The sequence below is a fragment of the Oryzias latipes genome, chromosome 2 (genome assembly GCF_002234675.1).
Source record: "Oryzias latipes chromosome 2, ASM223467v1".
Taxonomy (NCBI): domain Eukaryota; kingdom Metazoa; phylum Chordata; class Actinopteri; order Beloniformes; family Adrianichthyidae; genus Oryzias; species Oryzias latipes.
In genome coordinates, this window is record NC_019860.2 from 514,357 (window position 1) to 538,673 (window position 24,317).

Below are 24,317 nucleotides of genomic sequence, written 5' to 3' on the forward strand. Positions count from 1 at the left end.
CATCACACAAACAAAGAAGACCTTTGAGCTTCACGCTTTTCTTTTTGGGGACCCGTCTGTCACTCAGTGGTGGTTCTACATTAACTTACTACCCGGGCGAGGAACCCCCTCTCTCCCCGCACATATAGAAATTTGATGACTTCCTTTTGTGTTTTCTATCTTTATTTTTCCATTTTACACAAAAAAAATCATAATTTCATAAACTACATGGGTGTCAAACTCCGTCACATAGGCGGCCTAAATCCAAAACACGCTTTGGGTTTTGGGCCGAACAAGAAACATTTACTGAAAACACTAAAACTAAACTTTTAAACTGAACTGAAAATGAATAAAAACAGAAAGGAATATCAATCCAGAAGAAATCAAGTTAAACCTTAAATAACATATAATATTTTGCTCTCCATAAAAATACATTGTCAAAATGATACAAATATGAACATGCTGCATAACAAAGCCTGGAGATACAGGGGTTGACATAGCCCAGAAATTTGCACTGGCCCACAGGGCCAGTAGTTTTTGAAAGTTACTGGCCCTGCCTGAAAGTTACTGGCCCGACACCGCGCACAGCGCGACCCGCCACCCGCCACCACAGGCGGCACCCAAGCGATGGATGCCGCAGGCGGACGCAGAAAGTACCACAGGTGCTTGCAACTTTAGGAGGGTCCGGGGACATGCCCCCCTGGAACTTTTTCAAAATATGGTTCAATTTGGTGACATCTAGCACTTATTTATATACTTTTCAATGACTGAAAATAGAGCATATCAAACTTAAATCTGCTCTAGTCTGTTTCAGATTTTTTGAATAGAGCACTGCAGTGTAGTAGGTAACACCAGTTAAGAAGTTTTCATGCTGCTTCTAATCACTGCTATTTCACATTTGTTCCTAATCAATAGTTAAGAAGTTTTATTTCCTTTTCTGCTCTGACTGCCTTGAGGTTCTGCTTTTTGTTACTGTTGCAAAGTTACATTTACTTTTTAGTTACTTTAGTTACTTAATTAAATTAAATTATTGAAAAAATTAAATAAAATTAAATTACTGAGATCATTCAGCTAACTAGAAATACTTACTGCTTACAGTGTTGTAAAGAAAAACAAAATGAAGTACTTTGACATTATACTGCATTTGAGTCTGAGATTCAGGTATTTGGAGTTGCCTTTGATTCTTTGACATTCAGCTTAAAGCTTAGTGCATACAGTTTCATCTACAATGCATTCATTAAATATCCTGCTGTCCATACTACTGACAGAGTGAACACTGTTCGCTGTTGCGGAGCGTGCGCACCACGTGACCAAAACAATCATGGCGGATGTTAAACTAAAAAAAATAAAGCAGGGATGAAGGCAAAGACAACAGAAATTTATCTGATTTCAGAACAAATCACCTTCCATTGTGTTTGAATTTGAATGGCTCACTTTGCCCAGTTCTCTCTCTCAAACTCTCAGTCCCTCTGCTATGATGAGAGTAAGGCACCTTCTTATATACCTCTTTTGCCACTCCCACCTAATTAGGCACTCTACTCAGAAAAAATTAAAGAAAATTATTCTCAGGAAATATTTCCTATTTCCTTCAACATTATAAGTCAATAATGTCCTTCATCACATTTACTTTAGCCACACATAATTCCCCTTAAACTATACAAAGAAAAAACAAGAAACAAAAACAAGATAAATGAAGAACAGCTGTTTCATAAGATTAACAACAATATATAAACAAACAAACAAAAAAACAAATCCCTCGGTTTGGCAGTCAGTGGAGGGGGCGTGGCTAAGACGCAGCTGGGCTGCCGTGAGTAAGCGTTTCTATGTACGTGTATGCCGAAAACTACTGATGAGTGTGCACCCGAGGTCTAAACTGTAAAAATGAAGGGTGAATTGTAAGAAACTATGGTTTCACAGCGAAAAGGTTTGATTATTACGTGGACGCGCGCACCAACCTGTGTGTGTGTGTGTGTGTGTGTGTGTGTGTGTGTGTGTGTGTGTGTGTGTGTGTGTGTGTGTGTGTGTGTGTGTGTATGTGTGCTCACGGTGTTCACTCAGAGAGAGGGAGCCGCTCCGTCACAGCGATGAAGACAAAGTAAATCTACACGTTTTCGCAAAATATACTTTATTGAAAAAGGTGAAAAATATATTAACCGTTAGATATTTTAGTGGCCCGAGCGGACAAGTGAAAAATAAAATCTTGTGGTCCGTGCTGCTCGAAAAACAGGACCGGGCCAGCGGACAAACGGCTATGTCGAGCCCTGAGATATGATCACTTTTAGCTCTTATAAAACATTAAAAACGTAACCATAGAACTCATCACTGGGATTACTTCAAAAATATTTGGCATTTTCCTAATTTTGTGCAACACCAACAGTAAAAACTCAGCTCTTAGAGCTAATGGAAGAATTTCGAAGATTTCAGGTTAAAAACCAGCAACGAGAAAACCGGGTCGACATTCTGGAGAAAAGACTGGACGATGTGGAACAACAAGTAAGGATAAATAATGTCATTCTCACTGGAGTACCGATCAAACCTCGGGCAAAGCTAAATGCAGCTTGAGCTAGCACTGCTAATGCTAATAGCGCTGACAGTCCCTCTTAAACTTAGAGCGGTGGAGAGACTCTGGAACAGAAAATACATTCATTTCTCACATCTAAAGGGATTTCCCTGGATCTCAATACCATCGAGACCTGCCACCTGCTCCCCAGGAGAAAGGAGACGGATAAACCAGCGATCCTCATGAGGTTTGTGAATCAAAAACACAAGCTAGCTCTGATGAATCAACGTAAAAATCGGAAAGGATCAGCTGTTTATCTGAACGACCATCTGACCAGAAGGAATGCTGAAATCTCCAAACATGCACGGCTTCTCAGGAAGCAGAAGCAGATTGAGAACACTTGGGTTAAAGGCTGCAGGATTTACGTCAAACCACTCGGCACACCGGACCGGTCCAAGGTTCTGGTTGTGAACACCATGAAGGACTTTGAGAAGTGTCTTATTTCGGTCGTCTGAAACAACATGGAGTAATAAACCAAAGAGCCAAATCTTCCACTTTCGGCTTCTCCCATCAGGGGTCGCCACAGCGAACAAGTCGCATGGTAAACTTGGCAATGTTTTACGCCGGATGCCCTTCCTGACGCAACCTTCTCAAACCGGGCTTGGAACCGGCAGAGGTAGAGAAGGGAACAAGGAGCAGCCCGGAGTCGAACTCGGGTTTCACGGACGGAAGGCGCCGCAAACCAGCACGAGCTAAACTGGCTCCTACCAAAGAGCCAAATAATTTCAAGAAATATGACGCCTGGATTCATCACTTTCTCCAAAAGTCTGAAGTGACCTGATTACTCAGCGGAGACTTCTGAACTGCAGACAAGTTGACCACAACTCGGCGCCGCTGATATCAGCTGAAGGAGGATATGGACCTGAATTTAATGTTTGCAGACATAATATTGAAGAGAACTATAAACTCTGTTGAAACCCATAAGAACAGCTGTTATTCAGCAGAAGAAGAAATGCCAACCTTGGACAATCGACAGATTATGGACCCTTTTATTTTACTTCACAGCATTACTTTATCATAAAAATATGTAAAAAATAAATGAATAAATAAATAAATAAAAATACAAAAAATAATAAAACAAATAATTAATCAATTAATGAAAATGGTTAAATTGATTGACTTTTATTGATATTACTTCATTTGATAATTTGATAAGTTGATTCATGATTTTTCCTAATGTAACATAATTTTGCACATATTTTTAACTTTTGATACTTGATGAAATTTTGCTATGAAAATTCCTGAAACAGTGTTATGTCTTTTTTACTGATGGAGTATTATTTTTTAATCAAAGTTGTCAACATAACTCAATGGAAATCCAAAATACCTCCACACCAGCGACTTCCGTGAAAGACGAGGGGATTCGAGTTCTGTCGATGGGTCTCCATGCTATCTTTTGAGTGGCTGTTAAAGGAGGTTGACCTGCAGCACTTCTTTTTTTAAAAACTTTATTAACAATTAGACTCGCAGCACTTCAACACATGTTTTTTTTCCGCTTGGCAAGTAACCAGATGCAGCATGGGGGCGTGGCAGCATCGACAATTCCATTTTTTTATTCGAAGTTCAAGACTGTGACTTAATTTCGATCAATTTCGATTTAAAGTCGAAATCGTGACACCCCTAATACAGAATAATAGAAGAACTTTAAATGTGACCTGTGTAAATCATTTAACATTTAATTTAGATTACATATTGACACTTTTAATGATATATTTGCTATTTATTTCAAATTTTAAAGAATTAATGTCACATTTATTTAATTATTTAATGGCGTCTATAAGTATTATTTCAATGAGTCTCTTGTGGTCCTCCAGACTCCTTAGACATTTTCTCCAATGATCACAGAGTTTATTGATGTTTGATGAAACCCATAACTCTTGGAAACGTATAAAAGGCTCCTTGTTGTGTTTGTGTTCCTGCAGGCCTCCCCCAGCATTGGATGACTGAAGAGGAAGATCTCTGCAACCAGCAGAGGAACTTCAGGGTGGAACAGGAGGAACCAGAACCTCCACAGATTAAAGAGGAACAGGAGGAACCAGAACCTCCACAGATTAAAGAGGAACAGGAGGAACTCTGCATCAGTCAGGATGAAGATCAGCTTGATCTGAAGCAGGAGACTGATACCTTGATGGAGATTCCTACTTATGAGGAAGATGAGAACAGTGAAGCAGATCTAAACAATCAGCAGAGGTTTAATGTAACTGATAGTCAGGATGAAGAAGGAAACCAACATGAAGAATCAACATCAACTACTGATGAAGAGACAGAATCAACATCAATTACAGATGAAGAGACAGAATCAACATCAACTACAGATGAAGAGACAGAATCAACATCAACTACTGATGAAGAGACAGAATCAACATCAACTACAGATGAAGAGACAGAATCAACATCAACTACAGATGAAGAGACAGAATCAACATCAACTACAGATGGAGAGACAGACCAGAACAGAGATCAGAGGAAGAGAAGAGACAAAAGACATGTCCAAAGTGTGGACAGCTCTTACATGTCAGAAAGTCAGTGTGACTCTGATGTTAGAAAAAATCTTAAAAAGACTAATCTTGGTAAGAAATACAAACAATCTCCAATCAAGTCTGGTAAAAACTCAAGAATAATTACTAACCCGTCTGAATACATGGAAACTGGGTCTGATGAAAGATGTTATATCTGTAAAGAATGTGGTAAAAGCTTTTGTAACATATCTCTGTTCAGAATTCACACAAGAATCCATGCAGAACATAAGAGATTTTCTTGTGAGGAATGTAATAAAAGCTTTAGACGCAGATCTAGTCTCAAAACACACATGAGAACTCATACAGGAGAAAAGCCTTTTTCGTGTAAAGAATGTAAAAAAAGTTTTAGTTGTTCATCTGCTCTAAAAAAACACATGAGAACTCACACAGGAGAAAAACCTTTTTCTTGTAAAGAATGTAAAAAATGTTTTAGTCAAATATTTCATCTCAAAACACACATGAGAACTCACACAGGAGAAAAACCTTTTTCTTGTAAAGAATGTAAAAAATGTTTTAGTCAAATATCTCATCTCAAATCACACATGAGAACTCACACAGGAGAAAAGCCTTTTTCTTGTATAGAATGTAATAAAAGCTTTAGTCGCAGTTCTAGTCTCAAAACACACATGAGAATTCATACAGGAGAAAAACCTTTTTCTTGTAAAGAATGTAAGAAAAGTTTTAGTGATGTATCTGCTCTAAAAAAACACATGAGAACTCACACAGGAGAAAAACCTTTTTCTTGTAAAGAATGTAAAAAATGTTTTAGTCAAATATCTAATCTCAAAACACACATGAGAACTCACAGGAGAAAAGCTTTTTTCTTGTAAAGAATGTGATAAAAGTTTTAGTCGTGTATGTCATCTCAACAAACACATGAGAACTTGTAAGACCTTTTCTTGACAATGTAAGGATTCAGTGTAAACTCTAAATTCTAAACTTTTCTAATAAGAGGTCGACCTCTCAACCTCTGTATCAGAATCAGCAGAAGACTTTATTTTACAGGAGGGGAAAGTTCTGTATCTCAAAAAAAATTAAATATTTTAAAATAAGTTTTTAATGCTTAAACTTCTGGGGTGAAACCTCAATGTTCTAATGAACTCCATAGCAACCTGAGCTTTCATTTCATGTACACAGAGCCACAGGCTGATGGCCTCCACACCATATTGATGCAGTAACTTCATTAGAGGGAGGCACAAGTGAGAATTGATCTGTAGAAATGAAATTGTCTACATTTAAAAAAAAAAAACTTTGGTTGTTTTGATGTATGATTCGCTACAGGAGGTCCTTTGTCCCAACAGCAGTTAGACTATAGAATGATACAGTTTAGGACTGCTGAAAGTGCTGCTGGATTTACTTATTTAGTTATGACGTGTACTTTTACTTCCACTTTTTATTGCTGTTTTAATTTTTACTGACTATTTGTTTTTCTGACTGCTATATTTCTTGTTTGGCTGCTGTAACAACTGAATTTCCCTCCGGGGATCAATAAAGTCTTGTCTTGTCTTATCCTGACTTTCCTGAACAGCTTTTTTAGGTTTTCATCTTCTCTAAGCCACAAATATCTACAGCAAAGAAATATATGATCAATACATTTTAATCTATGTGTAATCTATCCTGGCTTTTTGTCTTCTATTTTCTTTATTTTTGCCTCTGAACATTGATTTGGAGGATTGTTCCAGGTAGGATCAACTCCACAGCTGCAGGGGGCAGTATAAGGAAAATGTGAATCCTAATCTATCAGGTAGGTAGATGGGAAGAGGTATTTAACTAGGTGATAGTGTGCAGGTGGGGGTTTTGTCTGGCAGTCATGGTGAGCTGAACAACAAACATTTCAATGCTTGGATGACTTCAGCGACCCCATTGGTATGTTTATTTCAATTTCATTTATATTCTGATATTTGTGGGAACAATTTTCAATAGGGATGGGAATAGAAGCCTCATAGGGGTTCATGTAATTTTGCCAGAAAAATGAACTACCCATTCAGGGCTTCGAAACCACACAGAACAGCGGCATCTGGTGGTGGACTAGATGTATATCGACATGTTTCAACAAAGCTCCTTGGAACACTTCAATGTGGAAATGATGATAAAAAAACGTAGAACAAAAATTTTTTGTTAATGATGACTGAAGAAAGAGATGTATGCATTCTGTTTCTAATCTTTTACTACATTTAACAAATTAATGTTTAATTATACATGCATTCTGTTAGAATAAATGTATACATAAGTTATCCTATATTTACTCTGAACTTTTTTAACTGTAAAAAGTGTATACTTGTCTGCGGGAGAAGAATTTTTTCTCTGCATTGAACTGGGAATTCACCTTTGACCTTTTGATCCTTGCCCTGAAGCCACAGGAGCTGACTGATGACCCTTGATCTGCAAAAAAGACCCTAATCCCCTGGGGGGAGTAGCAATCTCCTGGGAACGGATGTCTCTCTGTTTTATGACCATTGGGGGCTGTGTGTGTGTGTGTGTGTGTGTGTGTGTGTATGTGTGTATGTTTACAACCACCTCCTTGTATGCTGTATGTAAGGTAACGCCCTGATTTTAAATTAAAGTGAGGAGGCAGACTCTTGAAAACTCAGAGCACACGTGGAATGGCTTGAGTATGTTCCTGTCTGCTCTCCTCGAGAAAAGAGATAAGTGAGTATGTGTCCTTTCTTCAAGCTCAAAAATAGTTACTAAGTGTTGGCTTAGTTGTAGACCTAACACATTCTCATATTGCTATCTGGACTTTTCACCCCGCTGCTACAGAAGTGTTAGAGCAAAAGGCATATGCAGGCTGTGCTGTGCAGAGAGACGGGAAGCCACAGCGCAGCATGTTCAGAACAGGAAGTAGGGCCCCTCGTCTGCAGACAGAACTCAGATGTACATCATGCAGGTGTGAGGACATTTCCAGAAGCAAAGCAGAAGCAAGCAAGAGGCCACGGTGTCTGACACCCACACACTCAACAAGTGTGAAATGCTACAGACTTGAACTGGTTGGAACCAGCCGGACGGAGTCACAAAAAGGTCACTGGGTCTTCTCTAAAAACAGGAAGCCCACTGTTGGAGGCATATGCGGGCGACGCAACAGTTTACCCTATAAGGAATTGGACAGCCACCAGCAAAGTGGTTACGTCTGCCCACAGGAGGAGGAACTCAGAGCCGCTGTAAAGACTTCTCCGTAGGAAGTCCCCGGCGCTTTTTCTCTTATCTGCGGGGGCCCTGTTCTCAGCTGTACTTCTGTGTTTTTCTCTTGCTACTGTCTTAGAACTATTGTATCAGGGAATAAACTTCTAATCTTTACCGGTTCGACTTATGGTCATTTTCTCCTCGACTACTTGAACACGCAAAGGAAAAAGCTGCAAAACGGAAAGATCTTTTTCCTTCATGATTTAAAAAAAAAAGCAAAACAACACAACATGTGACGCTTTCAGTGAGAAGTGCTTGACACAGCAAAATACATATCAGATGAAGAAAAAAATACACGCAAAAAGAACATGTATAGTGCCAGACTCCAACCTAGAACCTCTGGATGTATATGCCACTGACTATTCCACTGAGCTATCTCCATTCACATAAAAACAGCTTGACATCAGAGATTCATTCCAGTGTTTTTTTTCTTTTTGATACACAACGTTCATGATGTGGTGTTTTATTAGGAAAAACCGAGTTGAAATGATCCTGAGCCACAGAAAGTTTTTAATAGGAATGAACTGACGCTGATTCTAATACAAGCGAAACAATAGAACTGGTCAGGAAACGTTCAGGATTCATTTCACATTTCTATTGAATAGCGCGCCCAACTGTTCAAACACAAGTGACATCTGAACCGTGGTTCGACCAAACGAAGCATTTGGCGCGTCATACATCATCAACCACGTGATCTGGGCTAGTTGACACACACCCCGAAACATTGTGCCGAAACACCGAAACACTGTTTCATGAAGGTGAAGCGCCGTGTCAAACGGGCCATCCCTAATTTTCAACAAGTGAAATAGTTAAACCACACAATATTTGCAAAATTTTTAATATAACAGTTACTATATAACTTTTTAAGGAGAGAAAGGACGACAGCATTCTTAAAGTGCTCAGGGACTTGACCTGACAGCAAGGACGAGTTAATTATTGACAGGACACAGGGACCGATGGACTGGAAGACATCTTTGAGCAGAGATGTAGGCAGCACGTCGAGAGAGCAAGAGGATGACTTCATTGTATCAACTAATCTGACTAGCTCAGGGAGACAAACAGGTGAGAATGTGTCTAAAATCACAAGCCGAGGTGATCATCCTTGAGGAATTTCAAAATAAAAGAGTTACAATCACTGCTGGATGAGAAATACATTTACTCTTTATTTTCTGTCAATAAATCATATTTATCAATAAATCCTTGATTGTAAATGATGGATCTAAAGTTGAAAAGAAGTCAAAGTGCTGACTCAGCACAGATCAAAGGAGACACAGATGATTTCCTGGAATGAAGAAAACATCAAACATCATGATGTGATCTGGAACTGAGCTGTTCTTCAGAAGATCCTCCCAAACATGGAAACTGTTGCTGCAACACGTGAAGCTTTGCTTCTGTTGCTAGGTAGATCTGATGGATCAGAAGCAGACTTCTGTCAGCTGGAACTGGGGCTTCTTCCAGACCATGACATGTTGTTCAATAAAGTTCATTCCAAAGCGTGACTGATTCATGAAGTGGTTCCTTGAGCCGTGAGTTTTGCCAGCAGCAGGAATCCCTGAGAGTTAGGAGACAGTTTGTGGAGAGAGTTTGTAGATTTAGGAGAAACCAACGTTTGAAATGAAACCAAAGTGTCCTAAAGCAAAATCACTGAGCACATCTCAATGTTCCACAAACAGTCATTTTCCACAGTGGACCGTCACCACACACTTTACAAGACAGTTTCTCACAACTTTATGACAACAAATCCTGAAATTGTTCCATTCAAGGAAACATTGACTAATATTTGGATTGATGCTGTTTTCCATCTGTGTTTTCAAACCTGCATCAAGAATTAGCTCATGTTTATTGATTCACTTTCTGTGGAAGTTTGTACGGTGGCCCTGAAGTGCAAATGTGACAGACAGGGCTGTGGGTGGTGGTTTGTCCCTCATGGTGTTCCATAGTTTAGCATTCATGGCCAGCACCTGTCTGTTGAGCTGTGATTGGCTCACAAGGCTGATAAATAGCAGCAGTAGGAGTTCCATCTAGATGCTGGTTTCCTGGTTTGGCCTTGGTAGGTGAGCTTGACATGTGGACCGGTTTTACTAAAGCTTTTAATCATTTGAGTCCTTTTACTAAAGTTTTTAGCATTTGAGTTTGCAACATTTTAAAATTCTATTTATATTAACAGGTGGTGGCATGAGTTCTGACCCTGGGGCATGAGAGCAGAGTTGCCACTGCTGTTTTGCTTAGTGTTGTTAGTCATTGTTTTTTTAATGTTTTAATCAAGCTTGACACCCTTGCTTTTATCCATTTTTAAACTGTTGTGCTCATTTTTAGTAACTTGGTGTCTGGACCTGGCTGAAGGTGGCTGCCTCCTCCTTTTATCCTTATGGTAGCTGGTGGGTGCCATATATAGTACTCTGTAAGGGGGACCCCCCCCTGTTTTCAGCCCATAAATTAGTGGTGACCTGCTCAGGTGCACCTCTTCTGTTTTGTATTTTCTTTTAATCACTGTTTGGGTTGTGGTGTGTTTTTGTGTGCATTTGGGCCCTGAGCAGGTACTCCTGGTGAGGGTTTGGATCAGATCACATTTACAAATCACTGTACGCACAAACATTTTAACTATCACAACAAATTTAAAAAAGCAAAACAAATAATATAAATATAATATAATATAATATAAAAAAAACATTAAATTTTAGAAAGCAAAAAAATTTCCAGAAATAAAAATAAAAAATAAAAACACTTTTCATAAAACAACATAAAACATTTGTTAAAAATCACAATTAAAAAAGCAAAACAAATAATAAAAAATGAAAAAATAATTTAAAAAAAACAAAATTCAAAAAGCAAAACAAACCATACAAAAAAAGTAAAAAAAAGTTTGAAGAAAATTTTTTTCAGAAAGCAAAATGAAATATTGGAAAATGAAAAACCAGAACAAACCGGAAGTTGAAGGTGCTTTAGGACATCGCTGATTGGATGTTTGAGTTTTGACCGAATGTTAATGGTTTTGACCAGGAGGGAAAAGCAGACGGACCATCGAAGATGTTCTGCCCGAAGTGCGGTAAAGAATTATTTGAGCTTTCACCGAACTTTTGCAGCGGATGTGGCCATAAGATTACAGAGCAATGTTCTGTTGGAGACACCGTTCAACATTTGAGTAAGTATATGAGCGTCTTATTACCGGCGTTTGTTAGCTTATTACCGCGTTAGCTGTAATGAGTCACTGGCAAGTCAGACGTAAAAAAGAAAATACCTGAGAACTTTTATAAATAGCATCCTAAACCTGTCTAAGGGACTAATACATGATGTTAGTCTGTTTAACTGGGTCTTTTATTGTAACTTGGTTGGTTTAGTATTTCTGAAGTTTTAGCATGTGCCATGCCACATCCTCACGTGATCATCTCATATGAGTGGGGGTAAAAAAATTAGGATCTTTTACATATCCATTTTTAATCCTGGGCTTATTTCAATTTTTAACTCAGTTACATGTATGCAATTCTAATTGAGTAACAAAATGTAAAAGATGTGTACTGCCTTGTTATCCGTCGTCATACAGTGGTAGCAAGCTAGCGTACTTTTTATTTTTTATTTTATTTTATTCATTAGTCAGGTCACCCAAACATAATTTTCCTCTTCTTCCTTTTAGGACCGAAGACTGTTCAGACCAACTCAACTGCAACCTTCTGCACTTTCCAAGAATATAGAAAAAGGAAAAATGAAAGGCTGAAGTTTTCTAAAGGCAAAATGGACTTGAAGAAAACTGTGAAACAAACAGTACAGTGATCCCTCGCTATAACGCGGTTTACTTTTCACGGTTTCGCTACTTCACGGATTTGCATCGTGCATTGTGTTCTGCATTCTGATTGGCTAAAAAGTCACTCCGCTTCTTCTCTACCTGCGCGTCAATAATGTTGCAGTTTAATATGTACACGTACGTAAATCAGCTTTCCAAATTACGTACATGCAAATCATCTTGCAATTTCAAGTTTCTCTAAAACCCATAGAAAAAGAGCAACACCAACTGTCAATCACTATGTTCTTCTCCCGAACAAACACACACAGCTGCACCGCGGGCTTGAGAAGGAGAAAACACTGCAGCTTCTCAGACTGAAGAGCATTGAAATACACCTGAGCCACTATTTGTCCGTTTGTACTTTGTATTTTTTTCATGATCATTTTAAATTTTCTCCCGTTTAATTCAATTACTCTCGGGTCGCGGTGGGCGGGGCTAATCTCTGCGATTTGAAGCCTTCTGTTTACATTGATGATTCAAATTATTATTTGACAGTACAGTACAGAAGTTATTTGTTGAAAAAAAAGTTTTTAAAGTAGTTTGATTTGTGAAACAAATGCTTGAGCCTGTAAAATGGTTTGTTCTTTCTTTTCAATGTATAATAGAGTATTTAATTGTATAATACTTGTTAAAAAAATAGAGGTTTCTACTTCACGGATTTTGCCTATCACGGGTTCTATCTGGAACGTAACCCCCGCGATAAACAAGGGTTTACTGTATATGTAAGTTGGCTGTGGCCTCGACTGTAAATAACGAGCTGCCTAACTGTGTGACGACATCCTCCCATTATTTCTGATGTGTATGCTATAAAGAATTGTAGTGATTGAAAAACACTGTCTGAAAAAAATCAGTAATAATAAAATTAGGTTTCGTTCTATCACATAAGAATCTAATGAATCTTACTTTTATCTAATGATTAGATAAAAGTATTACAGGAAAAAAGGGCTCTCAAAACTGTCTCCCTTTTTTTTCTTTCAGATAAATATTGGCTTGATGACCATGCAGAAAGGGGGTTTGAAGCCACAACGTGGGAAAAATGTCCCTACAAACAGATCGTGGCAACACTGCCACAAGTCTCAGGCTGTTAAAAAAATGAAGGACTTTAATAAAGATATAAAAGATGGACCTTTTGTGCTGTTGTATCCGGATGGCACAGAGGTTGTTAACATCCCTGGGACACAACGTCCCTTTACCCTTGAGGCTTATAAGCATGAAGTTGGCAGGCCGTATCAAAGGATCACTCTCTACATCTGCTTTAAGGACTTTGAAGAAGGTAAGACGTGATGTATTTGTGTAATTTGACACACATTGCCCATTTTAAATAAATAAATTCTAAGTTATAAGCATATCTGGCATAACTTTCCCCAGTTAATACCACTGCTAGTATTTGTAAGTTTATTTTCTGTTAATTTGGAAGATACCTACTCATGGTTTCTTACCAATCTTGTCTGGAACTTTAAATGACATTGTTGTTTACCAAATATGGCTTTATACTGTTAGTTGTAATTGCTATACGTATTACAGTTGGAGAACTGGGGCCTGTTTTAGAAAGGAGGTTAAGTGTAAACTCTGAGTTCATTAACCCTGAAATCAGGGAAACCCTGGGTTTTCCGTTTCAGAATGGGAGGTTTGTTAAACCAGAGAAAGCAGAGTAAGTCAAACCCGTTTCTGAAAGAGAGGTAACTTATACTCGGAGTCCGTATCCATGGTTACTTATGCTGTGAACCTAACCTGGTCGGGAGCAGGTTTTATTCTCCAAACTCAAAGTTTCTGCCGGTCCCCTCCCCTTTTTAAAGACGAAGCGGTATATTTCGCGTCAACCTTGATTGCCCACATTTCCGTCACACGATCTAAGTGACAAGAATGGCTTGTCCTTTTTTGGAGGACCCAATAGACGAGGAGGCTGCATTAATTCATAGAGAATTATATTTACCTCGTGAGAGGATGTTGAGAAGACTCGATTTTTTTTTGTCATTTCCCCATACGTTTTTGTGAGCGTTACCGTTTTTCGTTGCAGTCAATTACATATATACAATGAAAACAACATTAGGTATTGCTATGTAGATGTTTCATATGTCAAATATTGCACAAATTTGACCTGATTGAATTATGTTTTTATACTTCATTTTTAGCTGCTGCCATGTTCTTTTAATTCCTGCAGGATTGCATCTACATGAAAATGAAATCAGGGACATTGAATTAGATTAATGTAACAATTACTTTTTGGAAACACAATTTGCTAGCACTGCTTACTTTCTTAATCCCATATAGACCTATACCACTTGATCAATACAAGGGTAGTGTTGCAGTGTGTGTGTGCTGAGCGGGGTGCGATCCACGAGAGACAAGGGGAGGGGCGAGTGCAGGTGCAGATGGGGGGGGGCACGGAGCGTGGTATATATTGTGTGTTCGGAGGACGGAGCACTTAGTTAAATAAAGAGAAGGTGTCATTCCCAGAATAACTGTTTTGGAGTCATTCTTATTCCGCTCTGGAGGTTGAGGGTTTCCAACGGGAAGTGAACCCCGAAGGAGAATTCCCTTCAGCCCTGAAGGAAATCTCCCCTGCGCTTCTGACCACGGTCGGAAAGACGAGAGAAAAGAAAGGAGAAGTCTTCGCGCAGCGAAAGGTTCAACAGTAGACTAAAGTTCACTTTTAAAAACACAATTGCATGTATTAATATTAAACTGACCAACGTTTGCAAGAGGGGAAGGTTAACAAAAAAGTCCTCTAAACATTACCGACGTTAAATGCATTTTCCCCCCAGATTGGTTCTGTACACTATGCAGCATTTCATGTATTTACACCAGGAATAACACTTCAAAAGTACACCTAAATATCGCCATTTTTATTTCACTCCTTACGCTATTTAAAAAGTTATTACAGCCAATATTTTATAACAATGATTTAAATGCAAACTTGCGCATTAACTTGAGCAGCTATGTTTTCCACGCTAACTGTCTCTGTTTTGCAGATGCAGCGGTGTTGCTTTTCTTCTGGAATATGTGCTCATATTCACTGTAACTCTGCAGCAGCACGTCAAGTTCAGCTGGAGAAAAATACGCAGACCTCTTTTTTTTTCACGGTTGCCATGGTGACTCGTGATATCTGTGCTCCATTGATAATGGCTTCTTATAGTCGCGGTGCGCACGCTCACCTCCGAATCAGTCCACTCAGAGTTGATTGATCTAACTCGGATCAGCTTCTCTGAAACAAAACTCAGAGTTGTTAATCTCCCGATTGACCAACTCGGAGTTCAAGTTCAACCTCAGAGTTGGTTGAACCTCCTTTCTGAAACAGGCCCCTGGAAGACTCTTCTGACTCTGACATGGAGGTTGTTATAAAAACTCCACCTGAGTTTGATCTTGCTGATACACTGGTATGTCTAATTTAGAACATTTTGGCCTTTTTTTTTGGTGGAGCACAGTAGAACTACATTAATATTTATATCTAACAAAGTGTGTGTCTTCACGTCAGCCTTGGGAGCCTCAGCATGAAAGCAGTCCTTTTTCAAATGTGACAGAAGCAGAGTAAGTTGTCATTAAAAACATTTCTCAAGCATGCTGTGTGTATGTAGTTTTGGCTTCTTATGCATTTGAATAGAACATATTGAGATATTAACTTTAGACATTCAAATTGTATATGATTAATGCCTAAATTGTATGGCAAGGTTTGAAGTTTCAATGTATCTTTTTTATAACTAAATGTGCTTTTCTTTGTCTTCAAAGGAATAATCAGGTGGAAGTTGCAGATGAAGTACAGCAAGTAATTAACTATTTTATTGTGAAAATTAGTTTGGGAGAGCTTACTTGCTAGCTTCACTGCTAACAGTTAAAACATATTTTTTGCCAATTCCATTCTATGTTAAAACACACTGATGTGCTTTTCTGTATTGAAACAGAAATAATTGAACATTTGATTTTGGGTTTGTCAAGATGCAAAGCATCAGCTTGTCCTTAATTAATGTGACAGTTTAACTATTTGTATCTGGCATTTTTGGTATTTTTTTAAAAAGCAAATCTTTTTATGGGCTCTTGAAACAAAGCTAAATTAAATATTAGGTTTTGCAGAAATTGATATCGTTAGATTGCAATCCTGAGAGTGCTTGCTCAACCCCTAGTAATCTTTTGGGACAATTTCAATTTGTAAATTATTTGTAGTCATTCTTTTTTCTCTATTTTAGGTTACGGAATTTGTTGAAAACAGAAGCAATCCAGGGACCAGCAGATGTCTCACCATCCAGAACTCCTGTTGCATGTGTGCTCACTGTAGTTATTACTTGTGAAAGAGTTGGACAAAATAATGGATTTGTACAAACAGAACATGTGTATACACACACGAGTAGATGAAACAATTTAGATGCTATATTGAATAACTATGTATATAACTTTGTTTTCATATTAATATTTATATTAATTATCCAAAGTTTTTGGTTCCTGGCAGCTAATAGGTTTTCCTATTTTATTAAGCAGATCACCTACAAAGGTCCATTTTATTAATTGTCATATAAAACCAATAAATGCATTTTGCAAGTAATTTTTTTCTGGCTTTTTTGTACAGAAAAATAACAAAAATACATAGATTAAAGCCTAATTGATCTTCCAAGGGAGAAATTCAGGTGTCCTGCAACAAAACACACACAATAAATAACAATAAAATAATAGTTCATAAAATAGCAGTTCATATCAGGCAGATTTTTTAACAGCTGTACTGAAACGTATCGAACCAAGCCCTATGAAACTCTGCATCGAAGCGAATTGAGATTTTATCGAATCGTTACACCGCTAATATTTTTTTTTTCACTCCTCAGTAACTACACAAGCCTGTTTGAACCCATTCTGATTGAGGATGATGATCATGATGAAGATCTTACTCAGAACAACAAGAAAGATCAGCTCCTAGAAGAACCTGTGTAAGTAATTTCTGCATTTGTATCTAATTGACCATCATCTGGTCCTGTAAATAATTGCAAATTGGGTGAAATCAGAATAGAATTAGATGTCTCCTTCAGAATATCATGTTTCATTTCTTTTGCAGAGACACAAATATGCAGGCGCATGAAATCATTGCCCAGTTAGCAATGGCAATTAACCACAAGAAGGTCAGCAGGTTCAACATTTGCCGGTTGGATGTATGGGACGGGGCTGTTCGAGGATTTCGACGCAACACATACTCTGACAATAATGACTTGTTCATAAAATTCACTGATGATGCTGGCTGCTTTGAAGAAGGATTGGATACAGGTGGGCCAAGGCGGGGATTTCTCACACTTCTTATGAACCACTTGAGAACACGCCCCATCTTCGATGGACCTCAAGAAAGTCGTTACATTGTATATAATTCAAAAGGTGTGTTTATTTATCCCCCAGAGAAGTGTTAGTATTTATTAGAAAACAATAGCATTTGCTTTTTTCTATTAACAGACCTAAGTAGCAATTAACAAATAATATTTCTTTGCTCTGTATAACAGCTGCCAGGGAAGATGAGTATTTTTTAGCTGGAAAGATGGTAGCAGTATCCATTGTACATGGGGGACCAGCACCACATTTCTTATCAAAGAACCTGGTCAACCACACGTTAGGGAATCCAAGTTTCAACGCCACTGTAGAAGATGTGAAAGACGAAGAGATAGGGAAAGTTCTACGTGAGGTAGGAATGACCTTAGCTCAGGAAATGGATTTACCAAGGGAACATGGAGTTTGTTTGGATTTAAACCTAGATTGCACTTGAGTGCCAAATTTGTTTTGATAAAATGCTTTCATTTATTGATTGATTTATTATCTCCTATATCTTTTTTAATGGCAAATGCCTGGTTTTTTGTTTGTTTTTCCCAGGATAAACCATTTATTTTTCTTATAGGTCCTGGAAACTGAATCAGACGAATCTTTGCAAAGTATTATTTTGCAAAACAGCACCATGTTCCAAACTGCTGGATGCCTCTGGGTCGTGAGGACTTGTGAGAAGCAGGCTTTTGTGGAGGAGTATCTCAGATGGTACATTATTGACAGGAACCACAGTTCCATTCAACGGTAAATAATTTGGCATTAATTGTCAGAAATATGTTACATTAAATTTTATAAAACTTTTAAAGCTAAGTAGTCTGTATGAAATCCATAGAGATTACAGAACAGCCGTTCACTTTAAGATATTCCAAAAATTATGAAAAAGCTAGTTAAGTAGTCTCCATGTGAGTTGAGCCAATATAAATTAGAACTCCAATATAACAGGGAAATATTTTTTTTCTTTAATTTATTTTCACTTAGTTTATATCCCCAATTATTCAAAATAATAATAGTTAGGTTGAAGACGTTTAATGTCCTGTCTAATTATTGAAAAACATTTCTGAATTCCTCGACTCCTATAATTTACCAACAAAATATGATTCAGACAAAAGCTAACAGCAATCATTAGTGACTGCTAATAGTTGTTTTCATTTATTAATAAAAATAACCCAGAAATAACCCATTCATGCTGAGTAATAACGTTTTCAAAAAATATAAAGAGATTATTTTCTTGTCCGTGTCAATTTATTACATTTCAAAATGTGTTATGTACCAGTGATGTTATGTAACCACTTTACCTCGGTGACACTATGCGACTAAAATAAGCCTGAATATATTTAACCAAAAGAAAAGGGAACTTATGGAATTTTAACATTTTGCAAAATATTTCATATTTTAACCCTTTTACAGATTTAGAGATGGACTGGCCAGCTTGGGTTTTTTCACTGCATTGCAGCAGCATTACAGTGTTCTTGCCCCAGTCTTGTGCTTTTCTTGCAAGGCCCTGACTGCTTCAGACATGGAGAACATGTTCACTCCAGATCTCAGCCCACCAGGAAGCACCAGGCGGCAGAAGGAGGCCAAAACCCTTGGATTTTGGGCAGATTTTCTGGCTGATTCAGAGGGTTTGTATAGACTTGATAGTCTCTCAAACTGATAAAAGTACTTGAATAAAGGGTAAAAGTTCTTCCTTAAATCAATGTAAACACTAAAGCACTGACTTTCTTTTTTCAGAGAAACTAACTGTTGTCTCTCTGGAGGAGTTGCTGATGTTTGCTACCGGTCTGGCTGCAGTTCCACCAGCAGGAATGATGCCAACGCCACGGATCCAGTTCATTACTGAATCACCATTTCCAGTAGCAAACACATGCGCTAACATACTTAAGCTACCACTGGTCGACACATACAGCATATTTAAGGAAAATATGGACTTTGGGATCCAAAATGCTCCAGGATTTGGATGTTTTTGAAAGACTGATTATAGTTCAGCTGCTGTTGGCATTATTTTGTAATACTACACTAAGTGAAGAAGATTTTTTTTAACCAGTTTCTTTCTTTGTTCTCAGGGCAAAATATTGTTTACTGTAAACAAAAGTTGACACATTTTAATTTAAACATTTTTATTTGAGTTTATGACTTTATAAACCACAACTGTCGTTGGGAAACAGAAAAACTTTGTTGGAAGTATTGTGGGTCTAAAACCCAGCCACGTCCTTCAGAGTTAAATAAAGTTCTATTGCAGATTCCCAGTCTTGTGGTTGTTGTAGTCCATTTTGTTGTCCAGCTTCTTGTAAGTATTGCTCAATGTCTGGATCACCACATAGGTCAGGCACTTGCCTTGCCTCATCCAGATCCCTCTCCTCAATAGCAAATCCACAGTCCCTTGAACCATATCTGCAAAAGGTAAATGTAATTATGGCCCGCAGCAAATACTTTATCTAATATAGATTGCAAATTGTCACTTCCTATTCTTCATTCATGGCATTTCAGTATATATCACCCCAAAGTTATAAATATTCCTTATTTCTGTTGGTATTGTCATGTTTATAAAATCTATGTTATTGTTGTATTTTATGTTTTATCATGAAATATGTTACATCATTCTGTTGAAATATCCATCACCTGTGAGGTAGGAGATAGAGCTCATTTGGAATCCCCCCAGGACACGATGCAGGTCTACTCCGCCGAATCCTGTGTTTGTTCCAGAGATCCCGACATTCATCCAAGTCTATTTGCAGAACATAGATGAAGCAGAATCTCAGCAAGCATTGGTGTTCATGGCTTCCATTAAAGTTTCCAGACTCTCGCAGGTCTCCAAACAAGTCCATCCAAAACTGAGACCTGGGGATACATTAAATTTCAACTGAATTAAGCTCTTGTTTGGTTATGTTATATTAAAAAAAAAGCCTCCCTTACTCTTTCGAAAGTCATGCCATTCATGAACGTCAAACAGAAAAGGGTATGAAAATATGTTTGCAAAAATTTCGATTCTTAGTGTTTAGTCTCACTATAGAGATATACCCACCTTCCTCTCCTGAAAAAAGACCACCAAGACTCAATGCGCTGGTTCCCTGTTGAAGATCCATAACTGTGACTTGATGAGCCTGCAAAATAGTGCGAGTGGGCGTGACAGAGTGTACATTGTATTGCTGCCATGGTCCCGTTCTCTGTCCCAAGGTCTGTCCGTAGTCTCATTGGTACCACACCAAGGTTCCTGAAACAGTTTATGTAATTGTGAGCAATTACAGATGGATTGTTGTTTGTTGATCCACAAACGAGCCACATCATTCTTATTGAAAAGCCATCTATACATCCTGAGAGGGCCAAGCCAAAAGGCTTCAGTTTGTCATAGCCGTCAACATGCCATATGTAATTAGGGCCCATAGAGTGATACGTGCGTCTAGTAAATCTCCTGCGACGTTTTAAATCAAGTCCTTGAGGATTCAGCTGTCGCATCAGTCTCATTACAAAATCACGCTTGACACGAAGGTTGTGTTTTTGTTTGATAACTTGCCACATGGTCCGATAGCCAAACAATTGCCCTGGGGGGTATTCCAGGAAGCATGTTTAAACTAGCCTGACTTTAAGCCTGAACTCTGGCTGAAATCCGCCTGAACTTGCTTACTCTGGGTGTGTCGGTTCCAAAAGACCGGATATGAGTTGGCGTAATCACGCTCCACTTGGTAACCCTGGGTTAACGCACGTGCACAGCAAGTACATAAAGACATTCTCAATAGATCGCCGATTTCTGGAGTCACCATGGAAACGCATGGAGAAAAAAAAGAAAGGAAAGCGCGACACTTGAGACGGAGTCTGAGGTTTTAATGACGGCGGATAGAAATTATAAGTCCATCAAAAAAGTAACACGGCTGAAAAATAATTTAAATAATTTAGTTAAACTAAATTTAGTTTATTCAAACTCAATAAATGTTTATACAACTCAAATTTACGTATTTATCTAACTAAATGTCACATTACTTCATTAATCTTTTTTCCATCTTAATTACTTATATTTCTTGAACTTTCATATGTCTAAGTTTGAGCCGGCAGATACGCTCATTTTTATAACACTAAAAAGAACGGAAAAAAATGCACGGAGTGCAAAAATTCATCACAGACTATCCCATCACCATCATTACACGCATAGGTGGTAGAGGTGCTATATAAACTCATCATCCTCTCCTTCACTCTCACTCATGGTGCAGAGACGTAAGCATAGTAGGACAAAATAGCTCGGCAAAACACGTTGAAACACAGTAAAACAGCTATACAACTAAACACATTTAGTAAAAAACCCACACTTAAACCCAAATCCGTCCAGACAGGCAAAGAAAATGATATCCCAGAATCCCTTGCGGTGCCGATCTAACAGCAGCATCAAAGTTACACCTACTTAATTGAATTAATTTGAACGAAAGGAAACTAATTGTCTGAAAACTGTGTTATTTTTAAGGTGACCTAACAAAAAAATGATTTATCTTAACTGAAGCAAATAATGAAGTTAGATCAAAGTAAAAAAGTTTATCTTTCCAGCATCCATATGTGGTCTTATCACCCTTTCATGGTGGAAAAAGTATTATCTGAGCTTCTTCATCCACTAAATCATCTTCAAATGGACACGCCATGCTGCTTCACCTCTTTGAAAACAAACTAACCTTCAACTAAACCTGCTCCGGACCAGGTTATGTTCAGAGCATGAGTTGCCATGGTAACTTGACCTACCCTGAAACACACCTCCATTTCTGGAACCGAAAACTGAGGTTATCAACTTCCTTAGCCTCAAACTTATCGTGGGAACTAGCATAACCTGCTTTCTGGAATACCCCCCTGGTCCCCGTAGCTCGGTCAAAATGGCACGCCTCACCTCGTGAAGTGGAGAAAAGTTAGTTCTTCTAAACAGTCCAGACTTTTTCAAATGCGTTTTCAATGTCCGCATACTAACAAAAGTTTCATGATTAGTACGGAGAAGATCCAGAATGACTTCGTAGGTATGTCCTGAATTAAAATATTCTTTGATAGCGGCAGCTATGTTAGAGTCACCACTTCGATTCATCTTTTGTTTATAGCGCGTCATGACAAATAACTTCTGGTTGAAAAGGTGAATAACAGTCTTTATCCAATCAGCGACGTTCGTCTATATCCTAAAGTACCCTCCTTTTCCGGTTTGTTCTTGTTTTTCATTTTCCAATATTTCGTTTTGGTTTCTCAAAACGTTTTTTTCTTTTTCTTTTTGAATTTAATTTTTAATAATTTTTTTTTTACTTTTTTGGCTTTTTGTAATTGTTAATTTTTTTTATTTTATTTTTTTTTCTTTTTTGGCTTTCTTAATTGTGATTTTTTTTTTTTATGTTTCGTTTTTCTCTTCTCTGAAAAGTGTTATTTATTTTTGGAAATTTTTTTTTGATTTTGGAATTTAATTTTTTTAATGTTTCTTTTATATTTTTCGTTTTCTCTTCTTTTCTGAAAAGTTTTAATTTTATTTTTGGTTTTTCTAAAATGTAATGTCGTTTTTATATTATTAGTTTTGCTTTTTTAATTTTGTTGTGATAGTTAAAATGTTTGTGGGTACAGTGATTTGTAAATGTGATTTGCACTTCAGGGCCAAGGTATTTTTGTTAACCTTCCCCTCTTGCAAACGTTGTTCAGTTTAATATTAATACATGCAATTGTGTTTTTAAAAGTGAACTTTTGTCTACTGTTGAACCTTTCGCTGCGCGAAGACTTCTCCTTTCTTTTCTCTCGTCTTTCCGACCGTGGTCAGAAGCGCAGGGGAGATTTCCTTCAGGGCCGAAGGGAATTCTCCTTCGGGGTTCACTTCCCGTTGGAAACCCTCAACCTCCAGAGCGGATTAAGAATGACTCCAAAACAGTTATTCTGGGAATGACACCTTCTCTTTATTTAACTAAGTGCTCCGTCCTCCCAACACACAATATATTCCACGCACACACCTCCGCTCCGTGCTCACCCCCCCCCCCCCCCATCTGCACCTGCGCTTGCACGCCGCTCAGCACACACACGCTGCAACACTACCCTTGTATTGATCAAGTGGTATAGGTTTATATGGGATTAAGAAAGTAAGCAGTGCTAGAAAATTGTGTTTCCAAAAAGTAATTGTTACATTAATCTAATTCAATGTCCCTGATTTCATTTTCATGTGGATGCAATCCTGCAGGAATTAAAAGAACATGGCAGCAGCTAAAAATGAAGTATAAAAACATAATTCAATCAGGTCAAATGTGAGCATGTCATGGATGTAGGCTTTGTTGACAATATTTGACATATGAAACATCTACATAGCAATACATATCTAATGTTGTTTTCATTGTATATATGTAATTGACTGCAACGAAAAACGGTAACGCTCAAACAAAAACGTATGGGGAAATGACAAAAAATGGAGTCTAGGTCTCAAAATCATCGCACGACGTAAATGTAATGTTCTATGAATTAATGCAGCCTCCTCGTCTATTGGGTCCTCCAAAAAAGGACAAGCCATTCTTGTCACTTAGACCGTCTCTGTGTGACGGAAATGTGGGCAATGAAGGTTAAAGCGAAAAATACCGCTTCGTCTTTAAAAAGGGGAGGAGACTGGCAGAAACCTTGAGTTTAGAGAATAAAACCTGCTCCCGACCAGGTTAGGTTCACAGCATAAGTAACCATGGACACTGACTCCGAGTATAAGTTAACTCTCTTTCAGAAACGGGTTTGACTTACTCTGCTTACTCTGGTTTAACAAACCTCCCATTCTGAAACGGAAAACCCAGGGTTTCCCTGATTTCAGGGTTAACGTACTCAGAGTTTACACTTAACCTCCTTTCTGAAACAGGCCCCAGGGGGGTATTCCAGGAAGCATGTTTAAACTAGCCTGACTTTAAGCCTGAACTCTGGCTGAAATCCGCCTGAACTTGCTTACTCGGGGTATGTCGGTTCCAAAAGACCGGATATGAGTTGGCGTAATTACGCTCGACTTGGTAACCCTGGGTTAATGGGCGTGCACGGCAGGTACATAAAGACATTCTCA

At 38.2% G+C, this 24,317-nt stretch overlaps 3 protein-coding genes and 1 long non-coding RNA gene across 5 annotated transcripts; 3 read left to right on the forward strand and 1 right to left on the reverse strand.

The window, feature by feature from the left end:
- The first annotated feature begins 4,947 nt into the window (after positions 1-4,947).
- On the forward strand, positions 4,948-6,574 carry LOC101168923 (gastrula zinc finger protein XlCGF71.1-like). Its single transcript, XM_023963945.1, has one exon. The coding sequence runs from the start codon at positions 5,052-5,054 to the stop codon at positions 5,886-5,888; it is 837 nt and encodes a 278-aa protein (XP_023819713.1). The 5' UTR covers positions 4,948-5,051; the 3' UTR covers positions 5,889-6,574.
- A 134-nt stretch (positions 6,575-6,708) lies between these two features.
- Positions 6,709-10,810, forward strand: LOC110013763. Its single transcript, XR_002874891.1, has 4 exons — positions 6,709-6,924; positions 7,598-7,707; positions 7,819-10,616; positions 10,776-10,810. It is a non-coding gene; the product is annotated as an uncharacterized LOC110013763 (long non-coding RNA).
- Positions 10,811-12,715: 1,905 nt separating this feature from the next.
- LOC105357595 (G2/M phase-specific E3 ubiquitin-protein ligase-like) lies at positions 12,716-19,402 on the forward strand. Of its 2 annotated transcripts, none has more exons than XM_011492807.3 (10): positions 12,716-13,289; positions 15,492-15,544; positions 15,743-15,779; positions 16,198-16,271; positions 16,825-16,926; positions 17,052-17,362; positions 17,485-17,663; positions 17,874-18,043; positions 18,707-18,921; positions 19,031-19,402. In XM_011492807.3, exons 1-10 carry the CDS (start codon positions 13,137-13,139, stop codon positions 19,264-19,266), a joined length of 1,530 nt encoding a protein of 509 aa, XP_011491109.3. In that variant the 5' UTR covers positions 12,716-13,136; the 3' UTR covers positions 19,267-19,402. The 2 variants fall into 2 exon arrangements, with proteins under 2 accessions (XP_011491109.3, XP_020555616.2); XM_020699957.2 differs by lacking the exon at positions 12,716-13,289 and adding an exon at positions 15,293-15,393.
- On the reverse strand, positions 19,400-22,549 carry LOC110013572. The gene is made up of 4 exons (XM_020699959.2): positions 22,124-22,549; positions 20,322-20,838; positions 19,919-20,137; positions 19,400-19,690 (listed from the first exon to the last, which is right to left on the reverse strand). The coding sequence occupies exons 1-4, from the start codon at positions 22,368-22,370 to the stop codon at positions 19,492-19,494; spliced, it is 1,182 nt and encodes a 393-aa protein (XP_020555618.1). The 5' UTR covers positions 22,371-22,549; the 3' UTR covers positions 19,400-19,491.
- Between the last annotated feature and the right edge of the window lie 1,768 nt (positions 22,550-24,317).